Genomic DNA, 26,993 nt, shown 5'->3' with positions numbered 1-26,993 from the left:
GTGCACTGTTTATTAAAAGAGGCATGTGAATATACCCAAAAATGTGACACCTGACAACAGAGACTTTTACCAATAACTTAACATTAAATACTTTCAGTTGTATCAAATGTGAAGTATGTATACACACGTAATGTCGATGTTTAGTAAGATGGGCAATCACATTGTCATTTCAATTCCAGAAGCAAAAGGAAGAATAACTTGGAAAAACATATGTTAATGACCATGTTTAATGTGATTAAGTAATCACAAGCAATTGCACCTAGGTTTCTTTACCTTTAATGCATACTATTCGACCTTGTTTGCACATCTTATGACAGATGTTTAGGCAGCATATTTAGTTCTGCCTTCATGTCCTCTAAGTGTGAATAAGGTAGTTGTGAGTGTTTAAATTGACTTACAGTTTTCCTTCAGCTAGTAACTACATCAGTAATGTCGCAATCACATTGACATTAGGCTACACACTAATGGCTTAGTCTCACTTAACCATATAGAACATTTTAATTGAAATACTTCAGAGTAGGGCTGGGCGATTTGGGCTAAAATCAAAATCTCGATTAATTGAACATTTTAACTCGATTACGATTAATGAACGATTAGTTTATTTATTTATTTATTTTTTTGCCCTCATAGTTCACTGACAAGTTTTGTACAGTAAATATGCTCACATATTACAAGTGAGAGATTTTTGAATGAAGGGTGCATTACTTGATTTTAAAATAATTGAAGGAAACACACTATCTACTATCTGTGATTATTTATTGAACATCAATGTTGAACAACTGAAATTAAAGCACACATTGCCTAAAACGAACAGTCACTTTGTTCTTATAAAAAAAGTCAAAATAAATAACTTGCACTTTTGGAAACAAAATAAATTATTTTCAATGTTTTTCTTATTAAAAGTAGAAAATAAGCAGTATCTCTTCTAAATAAAATAACTCTTATATATCCTGTAAATAATATTTTAAACAGTGCATTTCTTGCATCTTCTGTAAACAAATATTTTAATGTTGTAATGAAAATAGAACTCTCTAAACACTGTTGCATGAGGTGATCTTAGCGATCTTGTCATGTCACTATATGAACATGAATTTACTCTAAGTTCTTACTAAGAAACACAAGCATGTTAACCTTTTCAGGTTTCAGGCAGGACCTGAGGCATGTAACAATGTTTCCGCCCGAACTGAAAACCCGCTCTGATGGGGAGCTAGTAGCTGGTATGCAGAGATACTTTTTTGCCACCTTACTTAGAGTGGGAAAGTGTACATGATGCTTCCTCCACCAGTCCAGTGGATTTGCCTCACTATCCAGCATGGGGGACACCAAATAGCTGCTCATCTCTGCTTCTAGCGATTGCTGAAGTGACAGAGTGGGTGTAGCTGAACTTGCTGAAGGTGTTGCCTCACTCCCTTTAAAAAAGCTTCCTAATGACCTCTTTTGCTTTTATGCTATTATATTTAATTAAGCTGACGTATACTTACCAATTGCAAGGTGTAGGCGGTGTCCAAAACACTGCTGCCGTAACCATCCATTAAGCGCAGCAGCTTTGACAACATTAGCACCGTTGTCTGTCGTAATGGCTGAAAGTTTTTCTTCCGCGAGGTCCCATTCAGAAAGCATATCTTTCAGACCTTGCGCAATCATATCTGCCATGTGATCGGCTAGAAAATATGCCGTCTCAAGGCATCTCTGGCGCAGCTTCCAATCGTCGTCAATGTAGTGCAAAGTAAGGCTCAAGAATTGGTCCATCGTCCTACTTGACCAGAGATCAGATGTGGCTGCAAAGTGTTGAACATTTTTCAGTTCAGCAGCTACATTTTTACAACATGTCTTGTACATGTCTGGCAGCGCAGTTTTAGAAAAATGTGATCGCGATGGCACAGTGTATCTTCTGTCGAGAGTTTTAACGAGGTGTTTAAACCCGCTTTGCTCCACTGTAGCCAAGGGAGTCATATCCTTTGCGATGTAATAACAAATAGCATCAGTTATTTCTTTCCATCTTCTTGAACTCTTCTCATACTGTGTGGCATTTGTGAACGCTTGTGTTATCGACATCTGCTTTGCGGAGGCACTTGTTGCTGGGCGCTTGTCAGTCTCTTTTTGTTTTTTTTGAGCCATGCACTGTTCATATTCAGTAACGTGATTGTGCTTCAAGTGTTGAAACAAATTGGTGGTGTTACCTTTGGGTGTCGAAACTGTTTTTCTACAGTGTCTACATCTGACTTCATTTTGTTCAATGTCATCCTTACTGAAGCCAAAATGTGTCCAAATGACGGAGACTGCGTTTTTCTTTGGTACAAGCTGCTCTTGTTGCTCAGTTGTGTCAGTGTTTAAGCTCTCCATGCTCGACATGTCGGCGGAATAACAACGTAAGGGAAAGTAATCGAAATAATCGACCTGGAAAAATTTGATCGATTATAGGTTCTGAATGTCGATTTCGATTACTTTTCGATTAATCGCCCAGCCCTACTTCAGAGCATACACAAGGCAAGGTCTTCTTAAAAAATTCAGGATAAATAAACTAAGGGCAAGACCAAAAGCTATACAGCCTGCCAACTCTGCTGTAATCTTCCTATCTGTACTAGATGAGCCCATTAAATCTAAGCATTAAAATGAAGATTTAAAAAAAAAAAAAAAACATCAAAAGAAGATAGGCCATTTATATTTCATTGGCATTTGCGTCTACTCATCAATAAACAGTTATAAAATAAATGAATGAAACAGAAGACTCAAATCTTAATAAGAATTTAGGGAGAACCAGAAGAAGGAAAATGTTCTCTAAAACAATGGTGCCCTATTTCATCCATTATAAAAGCGCCAGGGTAGGCAAAATATATTTTTTTTAATTTATAGAAAACACTTAACTTTAGATGACAATTTCACATGGCAAATTAATATATGCCATGATTTTGAAGCAATAACTTTGACTTAAAAATACAGAACTTATCCTTCAAGTAAGTAATTCATTGTAATACTCCCAAGTAAAACCTGAATATTACTGCTGAAACCAAACTGCTAAAAAGCATCATGCATCTTCATTTTATATTTAAAATAAATTTAATTTTCTGTCTTTTTATATTGGTTAAAATAACTTAAAATAAAATGAACAAACAATAAAATATTGACTTACAAGAATAGAAAACAGAACTCCAGTACAAAAACAAATAGCAAACCATTTTACTCTGGTACCAAAGCTTAAAGTTGTCCCATCGAACACCTTAGGAGAGAAAAAAAAAATACAAAAAAACATCAAACTTACTGTATAGCTATTTAAATTAATCTGACATGAAAAGTAAAGCTTGAGTTTGAAGTATTACTAAATGTCAAAAAAATTACTCCTCACATGCAACTGAAACAATGATCTAATATTATTATTTGAAACCACAGCGTATGAGGGCTACTTAAAACTATAGCAATTTGACTGGCACATTTGTTCTTTGTATTTTTCCAGAAAGCAGCAAAATAAACACTACTTGACCAAGGTGTAAATCATAACACATTATTTGTTTAACATTATTTTATTCAGTACAAGACTCAAAAATGCACTGCACATTTCTTTAAACAAAAAAAAGTGATTTTACTGAATGCGTTAAAACAAGAGTAACTTTCCAAAGTACTCATCAGAGACTGGTATTTTCTACAAAAGACATCCAATCATAGGTCCTTGAGCGAGTCACTTACCTTATCAGTACCATCTGTTGTACATGCAAGCATGAAAAAAGCAAGAGTTCAACAATTATATTAACAAGTCTTAAAACAGACATTAGCATTCTGACACTGCACACATTTACATTGCAGTTGACATTATAATTTTTGTTAAAAAAGTAAAAACATTTTTGAAATGCAAAATTACTATGAAAAATTAATTGATGCTGTGCATAAAAAATAAAATTGGCACCACCGTTTACTGTAAAGAAAAAAAAAAAAAAAAAAAGAAATATGTCAATATGATAACCAGGCTAGAAAAATTGAGGAGCACAAGGAATAACACATTAACCAAAATTGAGAAAAATGGGGAGTACTTCATACACATTTACTATCATGTGTCAACATAAAAAAACTAACTATGTACAACTTTATCTTGGAAATACCAAAGTTTGATTATTATGTTTGACCAATAAAACCATAAGGATTTGTCATTTTAATGGCATAAATATTGACATTTGTCAGGTGCCTTCAGTAACTTTGCAATCACATTAAAGAACTCTATAATTTAAAACATCCACTAATTGGTTTCCCTTTACTCATTCTATAATAATAATAATAATGCATTTTATTTATAGGGCACTTTACATTAGCAGTAAATCTCAAAGTGCTACATAAAAAGTTTAAACAAAGGCAAAGCAAGATAAAAACAGAGATAAAACAACAATAATTATAGCATTCTTGTTAATAAGCTTTCCTAAATAGAGAAGTCTTTAAAAAAAAAAAAAAAAAAAACAGCTAAACAGCCCATAATCTGCTGTGTTCTTAGGTTCTCTGGCAGGGCATTCCAGAGCCGTGGAGCAACGGCTGCAAAGGCTCGGTCACCCATTGTATGAAGTTTGGTCACAGGGTGGCGAAGGCAGTAGATATTTGCAAAACGGAGGTTTCTTGCAGTGGATTGTAGTATAAGGAGTTCCTTGAGATATTGTGGAGCATTTCAATGGATAAATTGGTGACTGAATTTCCCATCGGGATTAATAAAAGTATCTATCTATCTATCTATCTAAACAAACAGAGTTTGTATTCGATGCGGAGATGGATAAGGAGCCAGTGAAATGACCGAAAGATTGGTGAAAGGTGTTCATATTTCTGCACCCTCATCAGGATTCTTGCAGCACTATTTTGAATTTGTTGTAGCTTTTGAAGACTCTTGTTGGGTATCCCGATGTGGAGTGCATTACAATAGTTCAGTCTGGATGAGACAAAGGCATGAACTAGCTTTTCACCATCACGGAGGGAGAGGTAAGGACAGAGTTTGGCTATGTTTCGGAGATGAAGGAATGCAATTTTGCAAAGGAGATGGACATGTGTATCAAATGACAGATGGGAGTCTAACTTGACATCCAGATTTGTAACAGAAGGGGAGAGGGTAATGGTACGGTCAGAACAGGAAATACAACTTACAGAGGAATGAAGTTGATGGGGGGTGCCAATTAAAAGAGCTTCAGTTTTGGTGCTGTTCAGCTTGAGGAAGTTCTTGGACATCCAGGCTCAATCTCATCCAAGCAAGAGGAAAGAGTTGATGGAGGTGTAAGAGAAGTTGAATCCAGTCTCACATAGAGCTGCTTATCATCGGCATAGCAATGGAATGAACAGACTATGCAGCATGAAGTTTGAATGTGCACTCCTCGGCTACTAAAATCTCTCATAAGTGCAGTTATTTGACTACAAAATCTAATATGGCAAAAGGAGATAACAGTTTATCAGTTTTTTGACAAAAAAAAAAGTAGCTACGAATTAAAAGATAAAGTCCCAAGAGAGCTAAAAGACAGAAAAGTCATTAAATCCCCCCAGTTTTACTGCAAAACTACAAACCCCATTTATAAAAAAGCTGGGACACTTTCTAAAAATGCAATAAAAACTAAAATCTGTAGTTTGGTAATTCACTTGAACCTCTGCTTAACAGGCAAAAGGATAAAGAAAATATTTTCAATGTTTTTACAGACAAAATTTATTTCTATTTGTTAATCATCAACAAATTTTGAAATTGATGCCTGCAATGCATTCTAAAAAACTTGGGATAGAGGCAAGTTTACCACTGGGTCACATCACTTTTTCTTTTAATTACACTTCTTAAATCATTTGGGAACTTAAGAAACTAATTGTTGCAGTTTTTTCAAGTGGGATTTTTGACCATTCTTTTTGTATACAAGACTTGATCTGCTCAGCAGTCAGTGGTCACTGCTGTCCGATTCTCCTCTCCATGGTGCTCCAGACATTTTCAATAGGAGACAGATCCGGACTGCTGGCAGGCCAGTCAAGCACACGGACTATCTCTAAGAAGCCATACTTTTGTAATTTGTGCAGAATGAGGCCTGTCATTGTCTGGCCGAAATATACGTGGAGTTCCAGGGAAAAAGATGTCATCTTGACGGGAGAATATGACGCTCTTCAATTCTAATGTAAGCCTCCCCATCAATGGTGCCTTCAGATATACAGTGCATCCGGAAAGTATTCACAGCGCATCACTTTTTCTACATTTTGTTATGTTACAGCCTTATTCCAAAACGGATTAAATTCATTTTTTTCCTCAGAATTCTACACACAACACCCCATAATGACAACATGAAAAAAAGTTTGCTTGAGGTTTTTGCAAATTTATTAAAAATAAAAAAACTGAGAAAGCACATGTACATAAGTATTCACAGCCTTTGCCATGAAGCTCAAAATTGAGCTAAGGTGCATCCTGTTTCCCCTGATCATCCTTGAGATGTTTCTGCAGCTTAATTGGAATCCACCTGTGGTAAATTCAGTTGATTGGACATGATTTGGAAAGGCACACACCTGTCTATATGAGGTCCCACAGTTGACAGTTCATGTCAGAGCACAAACCAAGCATGAAGTCAAAGGAATTGCCTGTAGACCTCCGAGACAGGATTGTCTCGAGGCACAAATCTGGGGAAGGTTACAGAAACATTTCTGCTGCTTTGAAGGTCCCAATGAGCACAGTGGCCTCCATCATCCGTAAGTGGAAGAAGTTTGAAACCACCAGGACTCTTCCTAGAGCTGGCCGGCCATCTAAACTGAGCGATCAGGGGAGAAGGGCCTTAGTTAGGGAGGTGACCAAGAACCCGATGGTTACTCTGTCAGAGCTCCAGAGGTCCTCTGGAGAGAGGAGAACCTTCCAGAAGGACAACCATCTCTGCAGCAATCCACCAATCAGGCCTGTATGGTAGAGTGGCCAGACGGAAGCCACTCCTTAGTAAGAGGCACATGGCAGCCTGCCTGCAGTTTGCCACAAGGCGCCTGAAGGACTCTCAGACCATGAGAAAGAAAATTCTCTGGTCTGATGAGACAAACATTGAACTCTTTGGTGTGAATGCCAGGCGTCACATTTGGGGGAAACCTGGCACCGTCCCTACAGTGAAGTATGGTGGTGGCAGCGTCATGCTGTGGGGATGTTTTTCAGCAGCAGGAACTCGGAGACTAGTCAGGATAAAGGGAAAGATGACTGCAGCAATGTACGGAGACACCCTGGATGAAAACCTGCTCCAGAGCACTCTTGACCTCAGACTGGGGCGACGGTTCATCTTTCAGCAGGACAACGACCCTAAGCACATGGCCAAGATATCAAAGGAGTGGCTTCAGGACAACTCTGTGAATGTCCTTGAGTGGCCCAGACTTGAATCCGATTGAACATCTCTGGAGAGATTTTAAAATAGTTGTGCACCAACGCTTCCCATCCAACCTGATGGAGCTTGAGAGGTGCTGCAAAGAGGAATGGGTGAAACTGGTCAAGGATAGGTGTGCCAAGCTTGTGGCATCATATTCAAAACGATTTGAGGCTGTAATTGCTGCCAAAGGTGCATCGACAAAGTATTGAGCAAAGGCTGTGAATACTTATGTACATGTGATTTCTCAGTTTTTTTATTTTTAATAAATTTGCAAAAATCTCAGGTAAGCTTTTTTCACGTTATCATTATGGGGTGTTGTGTGTAGAATTCTGAGGAAAAAAATGAATTTAATCCATTTTGGAATAAGGCTGTAACATAACAAAATGTGGAAAAAGTGATGCGCTGTGAATACTTTCTGGATGCACTGTATACAGATCCCCCATGTCATGGGCACTGATGCACCCCCATACCATCACAGATGCTGGTTTTTGTACCTTTTGTTGATAACAGTCTGGATGGGCTTTTTCATCTTTGGCACACAGAATCTGATGTCCATTTTACCCAAAAACAAGATAAAACGTGGACTCCTCTAACCACAGAACACGTTTTCATTGTCTTTTGGTACATCTCAGATGACCTTGGACTCAGAGTACTCGCTGATGTTTCTAAACAAAATTGATGTATGGCTTCCTCTTTGCATAATAGTTTTCAGGGAGCATTTCTTGATGCAGCGGTGGAACGTGTTAACCGGCAATGATTTCCCAAATTACTCCCAAGCCCATGTGACATTGTCCATCACAGTAGCAGGACGGTTTCTAATGTAATACCACCTAAGGGCTCGAAGGTCACGCACATTCAGCAGTGGTTTCCACCCTTGGCCTTTATGCACAGAGATTTCTCCCTGAATCTTTTCACAATGTTATTAACTGTAGATGGTGACGGACCTAAATTCTTTGCTATCCAGCGCTGAGAAACATTGTTTTTAAATTGACAGAAGATTCTCTCATGAAGTTCAGCACAAAGTGGTGAGCTATGCCCCATCTTTGCTTGCAAAGACTAAGCTTTTGGTGGATGCTCCTTTTATACTCAATCTTGATACCAACACCTGTTACCAGTTAACCTGATAACTGAGGAACCTTACAGAATGTTACTTGTATAACCTTTACAGTCTTACTTTACCTCTGTCTCAACTTGTTTGGAGTGTGTTGCAGGCATCGATTTCTAAATTAATATTTAACAAATAGAATTAAGTTTGTCTGTAAAAACACAGAAAATCTTTTCTTTGTCCTTTTGTCTGTTAAATAAAGGTTCAAGTGAATTACCAATTTACAGATTTTAGTTTTAATTACATTTTTAGAAAGTTTCTCAACTTTTTTGGAAATGGGGTTTGTAGAGAGACTATACCATAGGCCATCTGTAGAGTACATCAAAAATCACAAGGAAAGATCTATAGCAAAGTAAAAACAGTCCATACAGAAAGATTTAAGATACATAAAGATGAACAAATTGAAATCGCACTAAACAAGTACGTCTGGGGCAAGGTGTCATGTAAACCTGGAGGTTATCCATCTTTGCTCTATCCATACCAGCTGCATTACCCCAAATGGCAAATGAATTGAGAGTCCATAAGATGAACATGATTAAAAGAACTTATTCGATTTAGATGCAACATCTTTGGGAACTCTACAGTGTACAGACAATGCTTTGTTTAATTCTGGACTAATTACATATGGAAAGTTATGTCAATTGTAATTGTATACAACTAAATATAGGCTCCTTTAAAATATGTTTCCTGGTCTTTTGTATCTAGTATCTATTACAAGTCACATTTTCTTCAATTCGTATTTTTACAAACTATATGTTTCTGTTTGCAAAAGCCACTTTTAATACATAGATTCTTGGGTGTGTTGATGCTTTATACACAAAACAGAGAAAATGCGATAACTTTCAAATACAGGCATTAATCTCAGTTTCACAGTAGTAATGCAATAAGTCATTAACAGAAAAAAATAACCTGTAGCCATCATATGCAACAGATACTGCCAAGCATTAAATTATATTGTAAAGGACTCAAGATTTCATAGTCATTAAGTTACAGTATACTACAAATGGAAGATATGTAAATATACCAAAAATCACAAAGCAAGTATATTTGCAATTATAAGATAAATACAGTATTTTAATAATTTTCTTCAATTTGGTGACTTAGGATTAGGCTTTATAAAGTAACAAAAACTTTCTTTTTAATACTGGCTAGATTTAGTGAATTTTAATTAAATATCTCAGCTTTGGTGAGAATTGTACTTATTTCATTAAGTCCTGAAAAAGAAGTGGTGCATTCACCCAAAATGCGAACTATTGTCCTTCTTGTGTCTGTTTGTCTCAACACTGCAAACTTCCTATTACTTCGCCATATGAAAAGCTGAAAACAGAAATGTACTTTTCACTTTGGTCTCTGATGAGTGCACACACTGGGGAAAAACGTAAAACTGAATAGGTTTTCTTCACAATTAACTATCCAGGGTTTGTTTCCCAATATGTAAATCTGGACTGAGGTACAACAAATATATGAAAAAAAAAAAAAACACACATTTTAAAAACCCTTGAAAAAATGTGGGGTTAAGGAGTCAGAGAACATGGAACTTGTATCAGTAATCAGGAAGCAAACATTATTTGACAGTTTTCCAGTGTAAGAAAGTTAATAAATAAAATAAATATATAAAATAGGATAAAAAATATGCAACAAATAGCATGTTATTTATTATCAGCAAACATTTATGTAATCCCTTAAATTATAAGCACAAAAGTATTCCAACAATATGCTATATTAAAAACTAAAAAAATCATAAGCTCAGTTATTGTTCACAGCTTTACTGCAGGACTATAGGTTTATATTATTTTAGGAGCACTTGTGCCTGCAAGTTAAAATATGTTGGGGCATAGTCAGTTATTTTTTTTATGTAATGTAAATATATCACTTATTAAACAGGATATACTGTACATATGCACAAGTGCAGATAAAAAATTAATTAATGGATTAATGAATTAAGACAATAATACAGGATTCAGAAAATATTAATTACAATTTCATGATGACTAATAAAGAAATGACAGCAGGTATTAAGACATTTCAATTTACAGAATCCTTCCCAATTTAATATGTTTAGGGTTCCTGACAAGATATACACATGAGCAATGGCACTATATTTTAAGAAACATCTGAAAACTAAAAAATATTAAATTAATTTGCCAGTTAATTAAAAAATGTCCTTATCTTAATCAATAGGTCACGAGCAGAATGAATTTGTGCCTGTAATTTCTGCACACTTGTGTCATTATCATATGTAGAGCTGACATTGGTCCCGTTTTTCTTATAGAGAGGAATAAGCATTAGAAATTTGGTAAAAGGCATCTCTTTTTTTTTAACTTATTTAGATAATAAGTATGCAAGGCTGACTTTGACTTTCACTTGTCGACAGGCTTCTTCTAAGAATAATCAAGCTGCAATCTATTGATAAAAGCATCACTGAAGCGTAAATGCCAATGGAAGTTTTGTGTTTTATGAGTGTATTGCTTTTCATGTTCGGATTACCATTTCAAACAGTGTATACAGTTGTGCTTGAAAGTTTGTGAACCCTTTAGAATTTTCTATATTTCTGTATAAATATGACCTAAAACATCATCAGATTTTTCACTCAAGTCCTAAAAGTAGATAAAGAGAAACCAGTTAAACAAATGAGGCAAAAATATTATACTTGGTCATTTATTTATTAAGGAAAATTATCAAATATTACATATTTGTGAGTGGCAAAGGTATGTGAACCTTTGCTTTCAGTATCTGGTGTGACCCCCCTTTGCAGCGATAACTGCAACTAAACATTTCCGGTAACTGTTGATCAGTCCTGCACACAGCTTGGAGGAATTTTAGCCCATTCCTCCGTACGGAACAGCTTCAACTCTGGGATGTTGGTGGGTTTCCTCACATTAACTGCTCACTTCAGGTCCTTCCACAACCTTTCGATTGGATTAAGGTCAGGACTTTGACTTGGCCATTCCAAAACATTAACTTTATTCTTCTTTAACCATTCTTTGGTAGAACAACTTGTGTGCTTAGGGTTGTTGTCTTGCTGCATGACCCACCTTCTCTTGAGATTCAGTTCATGGACAGATGTCCTGACATTTTCCTTTAGAATTCTCTGATATAATTCAGAATTCATTGTTCCATCAATGAAGGCAAGCCATCCTGGCCCAGATGCTGCAAAACAGGCCCAAACCATGATACTACTACCACCACCATGTTCCACAGATGGGATAAGGTTCTTATGCGGAGTGGTGGCTCTGAGGCTAGGGATCTGCACTGGCAATCGGAAGGTTGCCAGTTCGAATCCCGTAAATGCCAAAAAGGGACTCTGCTCTGTTGGGCCCTTGAGCAAGGCCCTTAACCTGCAATTGCTGAGCGCTTTGAGTAGTGAGAAAAGCGCTATATAAATGCAAAAAATTATTATTATTATGCTGGAATGCAGCGTTTTCCTTCCTTCAAACATAACGTTTTTCATTTAAACCAAAAAGTTCTTTTTTGGTCTCATCCGTCCACAAAACATTCTTCCGATAGCCTTCTGGTTTGTCCACGTGATCTTTAGCAAACTGCAGACGAGCAGCAATGTTTTTTTTGGAGAGCAGTGGCTTTCTCCTTACAACCCTGCCATGCACACCATTGTTGTTCAGTGTTCTCCTGATGGTGGACTCATGAACATGAACAATGTGAGAGAGGCCTTCAGTTGCTTAGAAGTTACCCTGGGATCCTTTGTGACCTCACCGACTATTAAACGCCTTGCTCTTGAAGTGATCTTTGTTGGTCGACCACTCCTGGGGAGGGTAACAATGGTCTTGAATTTCCTCCATTTGTACACAATCTGTCTGACTGTGGATTGGTGGAGTCCCAACTCTTTAGAGAAGGTTTTGTAACCTTTTCCAGCTTGATGAGCATCAACAACTCTTTTTCTGAGGTCCTCAGAAATATCCTTTGTTCGTGCCATGATACACTTCCACAAACATGTGTTGTGAAGAGCAGACTCTGATAGATCCCTGTTCTTTAAATAACACAGGGTGCCCACTCACACCTGATTGTCATCCCATTGATTGAAAACACCTGACTCGAATTTCACCTTCACACTGCCTGCTAATCCTAGAGGTTCACATACTTTTGCCACTCACAAATATGTAATATTTGATCATTTTCCTCAATAAATAAATGACCAAGTATAATATTTTTGTCTCATTTGTTTAACTGGTTTCTCTTTATCTACTTTTAGGACATGAGTGAAAATCTGATGATGTTTTAGGTCATATTTATGCAGAAATATAGAAAATTCTAAAGGGTTCACAAACTTTCAAGCACAACTGTAGCTTGACAGCTCTCTCAAAGTTTTTCTGCAGTATTTGTCAAACATTACTTTGTCATATTCTAGTCATGGGAAAACATTAACCACTCTCTGTTGAACCTGTATTGCTTGAAATTAGAGTCATTATTTCTCCATATTTATTTTGTAACATTTCATCTGGGTCAGCTGATTTTTTCTGCTTTTCATCTTGTTTGATATTTTTGAAAATTCAAACTGTATTTTTATGCTTTACGTAACTGCATCTTACAAATGGTTGCTAGGTGGACTAGCTAGTGCCTCTTCTACACACTACGTTTTTCGCAAATTCTAATTATTGGAATAAGGAAAAATCAGCCAATTTCACTGAGCATGGCCATGTACAAGACAAGCTGCATTGGAGGCTTGTCGTTTTTATTTCCGACATATGCAGTACCCATCACAAGTCACCTGCACCAGTGTCCCAATATACTTTTACAAATTCGCACAACTGCAAATGGAAGCTAAATTCTTGTACTGTAGAGCCGTTTTACTACAAACATGACAGCTCATGTTGCAAGGACTAGCACAGAACGAAGGTCAGACACAGTACTAACATGTATGGTTTATGCCATAACTGAGCATTACTTGTCTTACTGTGGAGACTACGGAGATACTTGAAATCCATGTGCACAGTGAAACGGGAGATTTAACACTAGAATTACCAGAGCCTACGAAAAAACTCGTAGATCCGGCCCACCTTAAATCGCTTCTTAAAACCTTTCTCACCTCTCCGCCAGCGTCTTTTGTCATCTAAATGTACTGATAAAGACAAGCTGCCAGCAGCCGGCTATTCCATCCCCCCAACGACTTAGAACGTAAACAAGCTTTTCCCAGTTAATGCCTTGATTGATTATCTGGGAGTGAAGTGGAGTTTTAGAGTAGAAATAATAAGATTGTTATTTGGAACACACGCATTTCATATGTGTTGCATTTCTACAGTAATCTGTGTAAACACATTGTTAAAACAGAAACGGTTTACAATATTCTAGTAGCAAATGACAAAATGTAGGCATAAACTATATAATGTATGAAGCCTGAAGTCCAAATATCAAAGAAACACTTTCACAAAAGGTACAAAAAAAAAAGCCACCGCCAAAAAAACCCGTCTTAGTGTGAGACATTGACATGACTTAACTATCACTGCTTCCGTAGCGTAACAGTTTCAGTCGCTGACTGGGAATCAGAAGGTCATGAGTTCGATCCTGCACAACTCCCATTTGAGAAGTGTTCTTATTTTCACTATTTTAGAATAAAATGATACATTTGATTTCAGTCTGTAACAGCCGGTGTAATTTATGATATTTGTAAAGGTTAGCTTTATTTTTTTTTTAATTCACTTTTCATTGTCTCAGTCGCGTTCAGGATCCATCCCTACCACCCCCCACCTGACACTGCTGTTTTTACATAAAGACGCGCTATAGTTCTGCAGTGTATCACGATACATACGACCGCGTGTTTTTTTCCCCCAGTATTGCCAGTCCCCACGTATTGCTGTATGCTGTTTCTTTTGTACTCCAGGACATGCAGAGGAAAGCATAGTAAAGAGCAGTAACTTCAGCGCTATATGCAATCATCAGACACTCCCCATCTGATGCTGTTTTCACATAAAGACGCGCTAAAGCTCTGCAGTGTACTTGTTACTGCATTGTCGTACCAATGCTTGCGAACTGAAGTGTCTGCATGCACTTTTCGTGGCATTATACGTGTATTTTTTGAGCATGCCCATGTAGCTCAAACACAGGAACATATGTTGATGTAAAAGTATAACAAAACAAGTGCACTTTTATTCAAGACTATAACCGAAGAAAAAAGAAAGCAAGTTACAGTAGGTGGAATGCTAAGAACTGCTGATTTCCATTCTGTGCTATATAACTGTTAACATTTGAATCTGATGATTGCATATAGCGCTGTCGGATTTAGTGTGCGCAAGAACATGCAGGTGGCCAGTTGCTGAGTGCTACAACGCACATTTTAAAAAAAGAAAGAGACAAATATATGTGACGTTTTGAAGAAATCATTTTATGACGCGAATAGTACCAATCAGAAAACATCGTCGAAGTAATGCAATATTATTTGAAAACGAACAGCGTCAGGTTGGGTGTGAAGTTATACTGGCGCTGTTTGAGTCAGATCAGAAGCTGAATAAGCTGAAAAAGCTCCTGTTCTGACTCTAAGTAAAAAGCATGAATTAATCAACAGAAATAACCGCGATTGACATTTTAAAGTTAACGATTTACAGTGCATACCAATTTATAAATTCAATGTCCGTTTGAGGAAAAAAAAAACACTTTCTTCAAAGCTGGGAATCTAACTCGCGTCTCTGTGGCACAGTAAGGCAGTGGTGCTCCAAGTCAGCAAACCATCCTTATAACTTATTTTTTCAAGATCCATAACACACAGACAGACAGAGCACTGCGTAATACAGAGACAGACAGGCAGATATACAAACAAACAGGGAAGGCACATGTACTGAAAGAAAAAAAAAATCAACATGCGCGTTGTTTCTGCAGCACTGAATAAGCTCACCCGCTCTAACATCACCCCTCCCCCGATCTGACTCTCTAAGTAACAGCGCAAGTACAGACACAAATCAAGTGCATGTGTGTACTGTATAATATTAACAAAAAGAGCATCTTACTACTGAAAACGGCAAATATAGGAGTGAGTGGGGATCGAACCAGGACTCTTGATTACACTTGGTTTGCGTCTGTACTTGCGCTGTTACTTAGAGAGCCAGATCGGGGGAAGGGTGATGTTAGAGCGGGTGAGCTTATTCAGTGCTGCAGAAACAACGCGCATGTTGATTTTTTTTTTCTTTCAGTACATGTGCCTTCCCTGTTTGTTTGTATATCTCTGCCTGTCTGTCTCTGTATTACGCAGTGCTCTGTCTGTCTGTGTGTTATGGATCTTGAAAAAAATAAGTTATAAGGACAGTTGTTCATGTTAATTGCAGTCTCAATTGTTAAAAAAATATTTTAAAAGGAGCATCCCACATGAAAATATAACGATCTCATTAACTGACAGTGCATACCAATTGACAAATTTTATGTCCGTTTGAGGTTAAAAAGAAAAAAAAGAAGTAACACTTTATCCCCAGCGGGGAATTGAACTCATGTTTGTGAGGCAGAGAAAAGCTACTCGGTCTGAGAGGCAAATCTTAGCACGCTACGCCACGGAAGCTGTTATATGCTGTGTGAAGCTTTTGTGGAAGTGTTTATTTGATCTTAGGAACTCGGGCTTCACACATTCAATAGTTTATGCCTACATTTTGTAACATTTATTACTAAAATATGAAAAAGTTTCTGTTTTAGCAATGTGTTTACACAGATTACTGTAGAAACGGAACACGCATGAAATGCATGTATTCCAAATAGCGATCTATTATTTCTATTCTAAAACTCCAGCAGTTCAGTCACTCCCAGGTAATCAAACAAGGCATGAGCTGGGAAAACTTAGTGAACGTTCTGTGACGGTGGGGGATGGAATAGCCGGCTGCTCGCTGCTCCTCTTAATCGGCACATTTAGAAGACAAAAGAGAGGTGAGAACGGTTTTAAGGTGGGCCGGATCTACGAGTTTTTTCGTAGACTCTGGTAATTCTAGTGTTAATAAAGGCCGACTGAATTAAGGGTTTCCTTTACTGAATGTAATTTATCAACACATTCTTGCACATAGGGATATGACTTCTGTCACCTTCAATTAAATAACAAAGACATAACAAAAAATTCCAAAACCTGTCTAATCCATTTCAGGGTCGCAGAGGGCCATAGACTATCCCTGCACAAAGGGAGCAAGATAGGAAACATTTCACCCACTAGTTTTCACTCCTCACTTTCAGTTACAGTGTGAATGAAGCTTTAAAGAGACATGGCTATCAATAGGTGGAACAATGAATAAGGAAGGAATGTGAAAGAGCATTTAAATAAATAAAAACTTACACAAGCTAAGGTTGGCCAATGTGTGTTTGAGAGGCTGCTGTTTTATTTGTTTCCTTCTCTTGAAATTCTGTAAAGTTTTAATTTCACCTTCAGAACAAATAAAGTCTATCTAATCTAATCTACATGAACCTTACAATCACTCTGGGCCAAATTAGAATCATAAATTCAACCTAATGCATGTGTATTTTGAACATAGGAGGAAAGACAGAACACAAAGGGGAAAAAAAAAAAAGAAAAACTCAGACAAGGGGAGACTATGTAAAATCCACACTGACAACAACCAGTGATGGGACTGAAGCCAGAAGGCAGCAGTGCTAAATAATGATATCAATCTAAAAGAAAACTGAACAGCTTAATTATCGTAATAATTGAATGGATGGGCATTTTAAATTCTTCAATATTCTGTTATTCTTGAATGGTAATTGAATAATAGTCATATAATTCATAAACTAAACAGAAACCTGGCTTTACCACAAAACACTACTGAAATATGAATGTGGAAAGATACCTGTATGTTGACTCTCTCACTTCATTTGTCTCTTGAGCAAGCATGCCATGTGTGAGCCGATTCAAACACAGGCTACTATTCATATTAAGAGGTGCTCCACTTCTAAATCAGCATTAGACATGTAAAAATGGTATTGATATTGCTGTGATTACATGCAAACCATGTGATCCTAAATAATCTCTAAGAAATGTATGCTTGTACTTTCAAGACTAGGTTTATTTTTAATATTTACAGTTTACTTTTTAACACTAGAATTACCAGAGTCTACGAAAAAACTCGTAGATCCGGCCCACCTTAAAACCATTCGCAGCTCTCTTTTGTCTTCTAAATGTGCCGATTAAGACGAGCCAGCAAGCAGCCGGCTATTCCATCCCCCACCGTCGCAGAGCGTTCACTAAGTTTTCCCAGCTCATGCCTTGTTTGATTATCTGGGAGTGACTGAACTGCTAGAGTTTTAGTGTGGAAATAATAGATCGCTATTTGAAACACACACAGTTCATGTGTGTTCCATTTCTACAGCAATCTGTGTAAACACATTTTTAAAACAGAAACGTTTTTCATATTTTAGTAGTAAATGACAAAATGTAGGCATAAACTATATAATGTATGAAGCCTGAAGTCCAAAGATCAAGTAAAAAAACTTCCACAAAAGGTTCAAGACTGATACAATAGCTTCCGTGGCGTAGCGGTAAGATTTGCTGGCTTGTAATTGAGAGTCCCCGGTTCGATCCCCACTCACTCCTATATTTGCCGTTTTCAGTAGTGAGCTCCTCTTTTTATTAATATTATACAGTACACACATACATTTGGTTTGCGTCTGTAACACACGGTGTACATTTATAGGACTTGTAAAAGTTACCGTTTTTTTTTTTTACTTTTATTCTCTCTAAATCACGAACACGATACATACTACCCCCCCCCCCCCCCATACCCCCCCCAGGGATCTGACGCTGTTATTTTTTATTTGAAACGGAATAACTGGAGATGTGAGTGGTGTTTTGAGACAATGGAACTGGACATTCTCTCATCTGGAGGGATAAAAGCTGACACACAAACACTGGCGAATCTGCCTTCTTCGTATCTCACTGTCACTTGATTTTTTTATTCGGTTTTATTGAGTGTTCCCGCTCATGCTGAATTAGACTGCACCTTATGGTGAATGATGTCACAACAACAAAAAAACACAGACGTAGGTATATATGATATTTGGAATTATTCGTTTTATGACCTGTATAGTACATTTCGGAAAACTTTGTGGCACGGATGCAACATTATTCATATTATTCGCATAACATCTTGCGTTTTGTAATCAGTGAATGCGTATTTTTTTTCCCGATCTTGCCAGTCCCCACATGTTGCTGTATGCTGTTTCTTTTGTATACTCCAGGACATGCAGAGGATAGAATAGTACAGAGCAGTAAGTTCAGCGTTATATGCAATAATCAGATTCAAATGTTAACTGTTCACACACATGCAAGGATAGTCTTTCCTACATTTACAACGTGTGTACCTGTTACAATGCACACGCTTCTCTCTATGCTGTGGTTCCTATTGCACACCTGAAAGAAAGAGACAATATATGTGAAAACATCATCGCACTAATGCAATATTATTTGAAAACGAACAGCGTCAGATCGGGTGTGGATTTATGTTGGCGCTATCACTGAAAGAAAAAAAGATCAACATATGCGTTGATCCAGCAGAACTGAATAAGCTCACGCGCTCGTTAACTTTAAAATGTCAATCGCGGTTATTTCTGTTGATTAATTCATGCTTTTTTACTTAGAGTCAGAACAGGAGTTTTTTCAGCTTATTCAGCTTCTGATCTGACTCAAACAGCGCCAGTATAACTTCACATCTGATCTGACGCTGTTCGTTTTCAAATAATATTGCATTACTTCGACGATGTTTTCTGATTGGTACTATTCGCGTCATAAAATGATTTCTTCAAAACGTCACATATATTTGTCTCTTTCTTTTTTTAAAATGTGCATTGTAGCACTCAGCAACTGGCCACCTGCATGTTCTTGTGCACACTGAATAAGACAGCGCTATATGCAATCATCAGATTCAAATGTTAACAGTTATATAGCACAGAATGGAAATCAGCAGTTCTTAGCATTCCACCACGCAAGCTGTCATATCAACCGCCTACTGTAACTTGCTTTCTGTTTTCTTCAGTTATATAGTCTTAAATGTGCACTTGTTTTGTTAATACTTTTACATCAACATATGTTCCTGTGTTTGAGCTACATGGGCATACTTAAAAAATACACGTGTAATGCCACGAAAAGTGCATGCAGACACTTCAGTTCGCAAGCATTGGTACGACAATGCAGCCACAAGTACACTGCAGAGCTTTAGCGCGTCTTTATGTGAAAACAGCATTATCAGATGGGGAGTGTCTGATGATTGCATATAGTGCTGAAGTTACTGCTCTTTACTATGCTTTCCTCTGCATGTCCTGGAGTACAAAAGAAACAGCATACAGCAACACGTGGGGACTAGCAATATTGGGGGAAAAAACACGCGGTCGTATGTATCGTGATACACTGCAGAACTACAGCGAGTCTTTATGTGAAAACAGCAGTGTCAGATGGGGTAGGAAAGGATCCTGAACGCAACTGAGACAATGAAAAGTGAATTTAAAAAAATAAATAAAGCTAACCTTTACGAATATCATAAATTACACCAGCTGTTACAGACTGAAATCAAATGTATCTTTTTATTGTAAAATAGTGAAAATAAGAACACTTCTCAAAAGGGAGCTGTGCAGGATCGAACTCATGACCTTCTGATTCCCAGTCAGCGACTGATACTGTTGCGCCACAGAAGCAGTGATAGCTAATGCGTGTCAATGTCACACACTAAGGCGGCTTTTTTTGGCGATGGCTTTTTTTTTTTTTTTTTTACCTTTTGTGAAAGTGTTTCTTTGATATTTGGACTTCAGGCTTCATACATTATATAGTTTATGCCTACATTTTGTCATTTGTTACTAGAATATAAAAAACGTTTCTGTTTTAACAATGTGTTTACACAGATTACTGCAGAAACGCAACACACATGAAATGCGTGTGTTCCAAATAGCGATTTATTATTTCCATTCTAAAACTCCACTCACTCCCAGATAATCAATCAAGGCATGAGTTGGGAAAAGCTCGTTTACGTTCTAAGTCAGTGGGGGGATGGAACAGCCGACTGCTGGCAGCATGTCTTTATCAGTACATTTAGATGATAAAAGACGCTGACGGAGAGGTGAGAACGGTTTTAAGAGGCGATTTAAGGTGGGCCGGATCTACGAGTTTTTTCGTAGGCTCTGGTAATTCTAGTGTTAAACATATTGGCTAAATAAATAAATAAAGCAACAGAGCCTTCATTGCTTAATATACTGTCACGGTACACTTCATTATAAAAATAAAATGTTAATTATTGGCTGCTACCTGTACCTGCCTTGCCTTCATGATTCCAAAAAAAGGCTATACAACACTGAACTGGACTATGCGGGTTTCAAAATGGATGGACGGACTGAAATTTATTACGTCACGACCAGGTGTACAACAAACATCAATATACAGCACAATATCTAAAATACTTTTAAAATTTCCAGATTTTTATTGATGTCAGCATTAGGGTTTAAAACTGCATTCTAAGATATGCTGGCAACCTTTCCAAGGCTGGTTTGTACATGCACTTGTTTCTGCTTGTATATATATCAGATATCCAAGATTAGTATCTGAAAATGGATGGATTATAATATGGATAAATATGGACATATATAGCGGCACGGTGGCGCAGTGGGCAGCGCTGCTGCCTCGCAGTTGGGAGACCTGGGGACCCGGGTTCGCTTCCCGGGCCCTCCCTGCGTGGAGTTTGCATGTTCTCCCCGTGTCTGCGTGGGTTTACTCCGGGCACTCCGGTTTCCTCCCACAACCCAGAGACATGCTGGTTAAGTGGATTGGCGATTCTAAATTGGCCCTAGTGTGTGCTTGGTGTGTTTGTGTGTGTCCTGTGGTGGGTTGGCACCCGGCCTGGGATTGGTTCCTGCCTTGTGCCCTGTGTTGGCTGGGATTGGCTCCAGCAGACCCCCGTGACCCTGTGTTTGGATTCAGCGGGTTGGAAAATGGATGGATGGGTGGACATATATACCAACATATTTGTGGTGTTTGTTTCTAATTTGCAGTTTATTTTTTTTTTGTCAATGACACATACAGCAGTGTGTCATTAACCCTGCCACATTGGCAGATACTGTACCAGCAGTATTACTGTAAAAGATAAGCAGAGTGTACAGTAGTGTGGTCAGACCCATGGGTGTGTAGAAAGAGATATGCTGATCTGACAGCACAACTAAAACATGACAATCATTCCTTTAACACAGTGACATCTGAGGACTTTTTAAAATGTTTTCTTTCTGCTTTAATCATTCTGATGTTCGATATTGTATCTATTGTATCTATATTTTTTCAAATCCATTTAGCCTTCAATTCATTTTTAACACACTTAACCAGATCAGGGTGAAGGGAAGCAGGAAAATGCGTTGGTACAAGAAGAAGGGGTAAACGGCACACTGTCAATTGCAGGGCACACTCACCTGTTCTCTGAATGAGTGTGGGTATAACATGCAAGCTCAGTATCTGTATTTATTTGAGGATGAACTGAAACTGCACAAAGTTACGGCTAAACTGATAGTAATCCTTGCCGAACTTTTAACTATGTTACCCAATGCATTATGTATTCCCATTTTTGTTTTGTGTGCTTACTCCGAAATCAGCTCCTTTAGGCTTTTATAGTTCCACCTCCCCTGCAACACAAAATAAGTGTACAAGCTCACTTACTTATTTTGTCCACTGAACGTGGGGCGTTATGTGCTTGTGGTATTACTCTAGGATTCTACATAGTATTATACCTGTGGCCACAAATAACTCATTACAAATTCTAAGCAAAACATTTTATTACTGAATTCCTAAGTACTGTACTGGTATTTAGCTTTATATTAGCTGCATGCCAGAGTAAACCAAAATGTATCAGAATATATTTTTTATGTTACACAGAATTAATGTTAGTAATATACACACTACTATTACCATCTGTCTTGAAGTGTTATGAGTCACTTTGGAAAGTGCACACACTATGACAGGCGCTATAAAAAGGCTTATATAGTAGCCTATCCAGGTGCAACGCTAACGTTCATAGTCTCTGCATATGAAAATGCGTACACAAGTAAATATATTTCACTATACGCCAATGAGACAAAATCTGATTCGTTTCAGAATCCTTCAGATGTCAACGTTTCCTTACCTGTGTAGTGAGTCCCTGCTCTTCATCCTCTGCGCCGTTTAGCACACGTCTTAACTTATCCATACTCATAAGTAAATAAATGTGCTAAAAGAAAACAGGTCACAACTAATTCAAAACAGACTTAAAACTTTACTCTTAATTTTTAATCAAGTCAGCTAATCTATTCTTCCTGGCAAAGGCGTGTCAGAATGCAAAAGCAAGAGAAAGTTAAACAGGAAGTCACGCGTGCCGTCTCATTCCGTCCCAGACTTCTTTGACCTCCTATTGGCTGGTCAGGATCCTGTGACTACGTGACGTTTTGTAGGCTTGACACGTGATTCCCCCTTGTTACTCCAATATTTGAAATAAATAGGGAAAGGCTCGTGTTTGGTGCTTTTAAGGGATTATTGACAAACTACCGTTTTAGCGCTGCACCAGAATGCACCTTACCCGCTTGAAAAGATACTTTGCATTGTTTTCAATGACACTATTAACACCTAACCGTTTTAGGGACGATTGGTTTAGAAAATTCCTGCATGCAGTAGTATCCGAACGTTTTCAGCCAAGCGTTTGTTCTGTTGAAATCAATGGTAACGCACATAAAACGCTAGGAAAAGAAAACCAAAAAAGCTTTTTGGATATATTTTACTATAAGTCAATGCATGTTCCTCGAACTAGATAAAAAATTACGGTGTCCTCGTGAACGCATGTGCATCGGTCTTCTAGTGACAGCTATTGAGGGTTACATTAAGGTACGTTGCTTTTAATGAAGTGACAAGAATTCGAAAACAGTATAGGTCATTTAGTTTTAATCATGTTATAGTTGTATATGTTTTAGCACATAGGCAGAGAGGCAGCGCAGAGCTCTTCGTCACGGCACGGGATTTGGTTGTGTCCGTGCCATTTTAGATTGGTCAATATTACTAAGCTTGTTGAACCGATTTTGCCTGTTTTAAATAGATAGATTTGACAATGAATACTTAAAAATTGACTGTGGTGCTTGCCAATTAAGAAAGTAAGTGTAGTACTTAGTGAAGTAAATAACATCTGCTTGATGTGACAGATTAATTCCCGCAATGCACCTTTAAAAAGTGTCAGTTATATCAGTTATATTAGAAAATCATCGACCTTTCAGCGCAGCTTTTAATTTTGGAAATAGCCAGAAATCACAAGGAGCTAAGTCTGGTGAATAGGCCGGATGACCTAATTTGGGTAATCGCTTTTTTTACCAAAAAGTCTGTCGCAGTGTGGCTTGGCACACTGTCATGATGAATGATCCACTTGTCAGGCCACAATTCCGGTCGTAATCTCATCAGCACCTCTAAATAACATTGTTGTTTGATTGTTTGTCCCTGTTCAATAAATTCTTGGTGGACTATTCATTTGTGATCGAAGAAACACACCAGCATGGTCTTAAACTGTGACCGCTACATGCGTGCTTTTTCAGGGCGCGGTGAACCTGGGAATTTCCATTGCATGCTCTGTCACATCTTCTCGCCCATTTTTGAACCTCTTATGCCACTCAAACACACTCGACTTTTTCATTGCATCTTCACCATATACCACTACTTGCAATAGTTGTAACGTTTTAGTAGCGCATTTGCCGATTTTCACACAAAATGTAATATTAATACGTTGCTCTAAATTTCGATCACCCATTTTTACACCAAAGAGTACACGCAGATATCTAATACCTTCTCTATAGCTAACAACTGGCTCTATCGGCTTGCAATTTACGCACGTGTTAGTTCAAACATGTTCAAACACGAATGTTCATGTGATTTAGATACAATTACGTCACGGGTGACACTACGCGGCCACTCCGGGAATTAAATTGTCGCACCGCGTATTCCCATTTTCCATCACAAGTCCGAGCTCCGCTGCGCAGCCAGATCACACTGTTTTAAAAATATCTTTAGAAAATGCCTGGATTAAAACCAAACATGATACTTTCTTAATACTGTACTCAAGCGTCAGCGCCGACCGCCGCAATGGATGGATTCCCTGCATTTTACATGCTTATTTACACCTCAAAAGAACCTGTAATAATGTGCAGAACACCAAGTGCTCCATGCAGCGTTAACTTCCATTTTATAAACTTTTAGAACTTGAACATCATCTGCATGTATGGTAATTCCACTAAAGATGGTACCTCTTGAGCATCTTTATAGCTAACACTTTTTCCCTTTGATATGGAAGGAGGGCGGCACGGTGGCGCAATGGTAGCGCTGTTGCCTTGCAGTTAGGACACCCGGGTTCGATATACATGTAGCGGGCTGGATAATGGATGGATGGACATGGAAGGAAATAAAATCACATTACTGTAACACAGGAATAAAAAGGAATGTACTGGATCATTTGTGATGTCCAGCAAATACACTAACCTTTGCAAGTTTTGTAACATATTGACCTCATGCTGTGTTTTCTTGTACATGCCAGAGGGATTGCAAGTTGACCCAGGGTTCACCAGGATGTTCTCTGAGAGGTTAAGTTTTCTCCCACAGTCTAAAATATGTATTAAACTGATTGGCTGGTTTAGAGTTGCCAATCAGTGTGACTAAGTGTGACCAGGAATGATAGCTGGTGTTTTCTTTATTCGAGAGGCGACTTTTGTTATGGTATGCTGTCAAATGAGTATATTTTTAATTCTGTTTTAGAGCAAGATAAATTATACATAGTTGTATTAAGCAACTGGTTTGTATTAGTTGTATTGTATGTTTTTTGTTCATCCAAGATTACTGTACAAAGTCAGGGTACATTGCAACTATTTACAGATACTATTTTACAGCAGGAGTACAGACAGCTTAAGTGACAAGCTTGAAAACAGAAGCAGAATCACTTTTATTCACCATTGCTTAATGTACAGGAATTTAGTTTGGTAGCTTTGGAGATGATTATAACAGAACACAGTATCACATAGAAATACTGCAAATTAAACAGCATGCATAATTAACAGTTGCAGAATAGTGCGTTTACAAAGGAGATGGACAAATGAAAGTGTGAGTGAGTATAGTATGTACACACACGTGCTCACACCTTCATATGTGAAAGAGCACACAAATAATTGCGAGGGATATGATTCTGGAAAAGAAACTGTTAGTATTAGTTTCAGTTGATCTAAAGTTTAACAAGTGGAATTTTTGGAACAAGTAATGACCTGGGTGGGATGAGTCAGTGGTGGTCTTTTTGACATGGTTTATGACTCTAGATGCATGCAGATCTGCAGCTGATGGAAGAGCACAGTCAATTCCCTTCTCATTTAAACTCACAATATGCTGTAATTATTTTTGGAATGGGCCATTACTGAACCAAACCAGACAACAATGGAGAATGTTATCATACTTCAAATTATTTTTTATAGAATTGTACTAGGATGGACTGGGAATTATTTTATTTCTTTACTTGACGTAAAAAATACATCTGCTGCTGAGCTATCTTAGTGATTCAAGTGGTGTTAATGTTCCAGCTAAGAGAGTTTGTTATAGTTGTGCCCAAATATTTTGAAGGATTTCACCATATTGACTGTAGAGTCTTTAATTACTAGAGGGAGAGGTTGTAATTGCTGTTTGCGAAAGTCAGTTTCCATTTCCGCTGTTTTGGTGGTATTAAGTACCAGGGTTATTTGTAGCGCACCAAGAGAAAAGATAAGTATCCTCCTTACTTTGTGCTATTTCATTTCCATAATTAGTCCAATGGTGCTGATGTCACTGTCATCAGTGAACTTAATGATTTTTACTGAAGGGTCAGTGGGCCTACAATCATTGGTACTCAGGGAATAAAGTGGGAAGTAAAGTATACAGCCTTGGTGGACACATATGCTAATATGGAGACAGTCTTAGAGGTTGGAGCTCACTTGAACATACTGTTTACTGTTAGTCATAAAAGCATTCAGTTCAGTTTGTAGATTAGTTCACAATAGTTCAGGCACAATGGTGTTAAATGCTGAACTGAAGTGTTTGTAGACTGCTGTAGTAAACTGCTTGGCCACATAGTGAAGTTGAGGACAGGAGCATCCTTGTGGTTAAATGTCCAAGTCCTTAGAAACTACACTATACTGCCTGGCAGAATTGTACTACACAGCAATTTACATATTTATGCCAAAAAAACATTTTAAATAGATTATTAAGGTACAACTGTTTAGGCATATCCGGATATCTTACAAATCAATATGGCACAGAAGTAATTTCTTCTTGTTGTTCTTTCGGCTGCTGTCGTTAGGGATGCCACAGCGGATCATCTTTTTCCATATCTTCCAGTCCTCTGCATCTTGCTCTGTTACAACCATCACCTGCATGTCCTCTCTCACCACATTCATAAACCTTCTCTTAGGCCTTCCTCTTTTCCTATCAGCAGCTCTATCCTTAGCATCCATTTCCCAATATGCTCAGCATCTCTCCTCTGCACATGTCCAAACCAATGCAATCTCGCCTCTCTGATTTTGTCTCCTAAACGTCCAACCTTAGCCGACTCTTTAATGTAATCATTTCTAATTCTGTCCATCCATGTCACACCCAATGCAAATCTTAACATCTTTAA

General features: G+C 37.9%; 3 protein-coding genes across 3 annotated transcripts in view; 1 reads left to right on the top strand and 2 right to left on the bottom strand.

Annotated features, from left to right (window-relative positions):
* The window catches only part of LOC114666111 (protein quaking), a 1,435,209-nt gene extending 1,429,747 nt beyond the window's left edge, over positions 1 to 5,462 (top strand). Inside the window, exon 8 of the transcript XR_007933560.1 lies at positions 5,450 to 5,462. The gene's annotated coding sequence lies outside the window, so the exon portion shown is untranslated. The remainder of the gene's footprint in view (positions 1 to 5,449) is intronic.
* The window catches only part of sft2d1 (SFT2 domain containing 1), an 86,074-nt gene extending 63,340 nt beyond the window's left edge, over positions 1 to 22,734 (bottom strand). The window contains exons 1-2 of the mRNA XM_028820244.2: positions 22,479 to 22,734; positions 3,131 to 3,217 (exon numbers count right to left, since the gene is read on the bottom strand). Of these exons, the coding sequence (XP_028676077.1) occupies positions 3,131 to 3,217; positions 22,479 to 22,547 (156 nt within the window). The 5' untranslated portion in view covers positions 22,548 to 22,734. The remainder of the gene's footprint in view (positions 1 to 3,130; positions 3,218 to 22,478) is intronic.
* Positions 740 to 2,349, bottom strand: LOC127525953 (E3 SUMO-protein ligase ZBED1-like). Its single transcript, XM_051919358.1, has 2 exons — positions 1,563 to 2,349; positions 740 to 1,346 (listed from the first exon to the last, which is right to left on the bottom strand). Exons 1-2 carry the CDS (start codon positions 2,341 to 2,343, stop codon positions 1,093 to 1,095), a joined length of 1,035 nt encoding a protein of 344 aa, XP_051775318.1. The 5' UTR covers positions 2,344 to 2,349; the 3' UTR covers positions 740 to 1,092.
* Positions 22,735 to 26,993: the final 4,259 nt, after the last annotated feature.

The sequence above is a fragment of the Erpetoichthys calabaricus genome, chromosome 15 (assembly GCF_900747795.2).
Source record: "Erpetoichthys calabaricus chromosome 15, fErpCal1.3, whole genome shotgun sequence".
NCBI lineage: Eukaryota > Metazoa > Chordata > Cladistia > Polypteriformes > Polypteridae > Erpetoichthys > Erpetoichthys calabaricus.
This window is presented reverse-complemented; position numbering and strand designations above follow the sequence as displayed.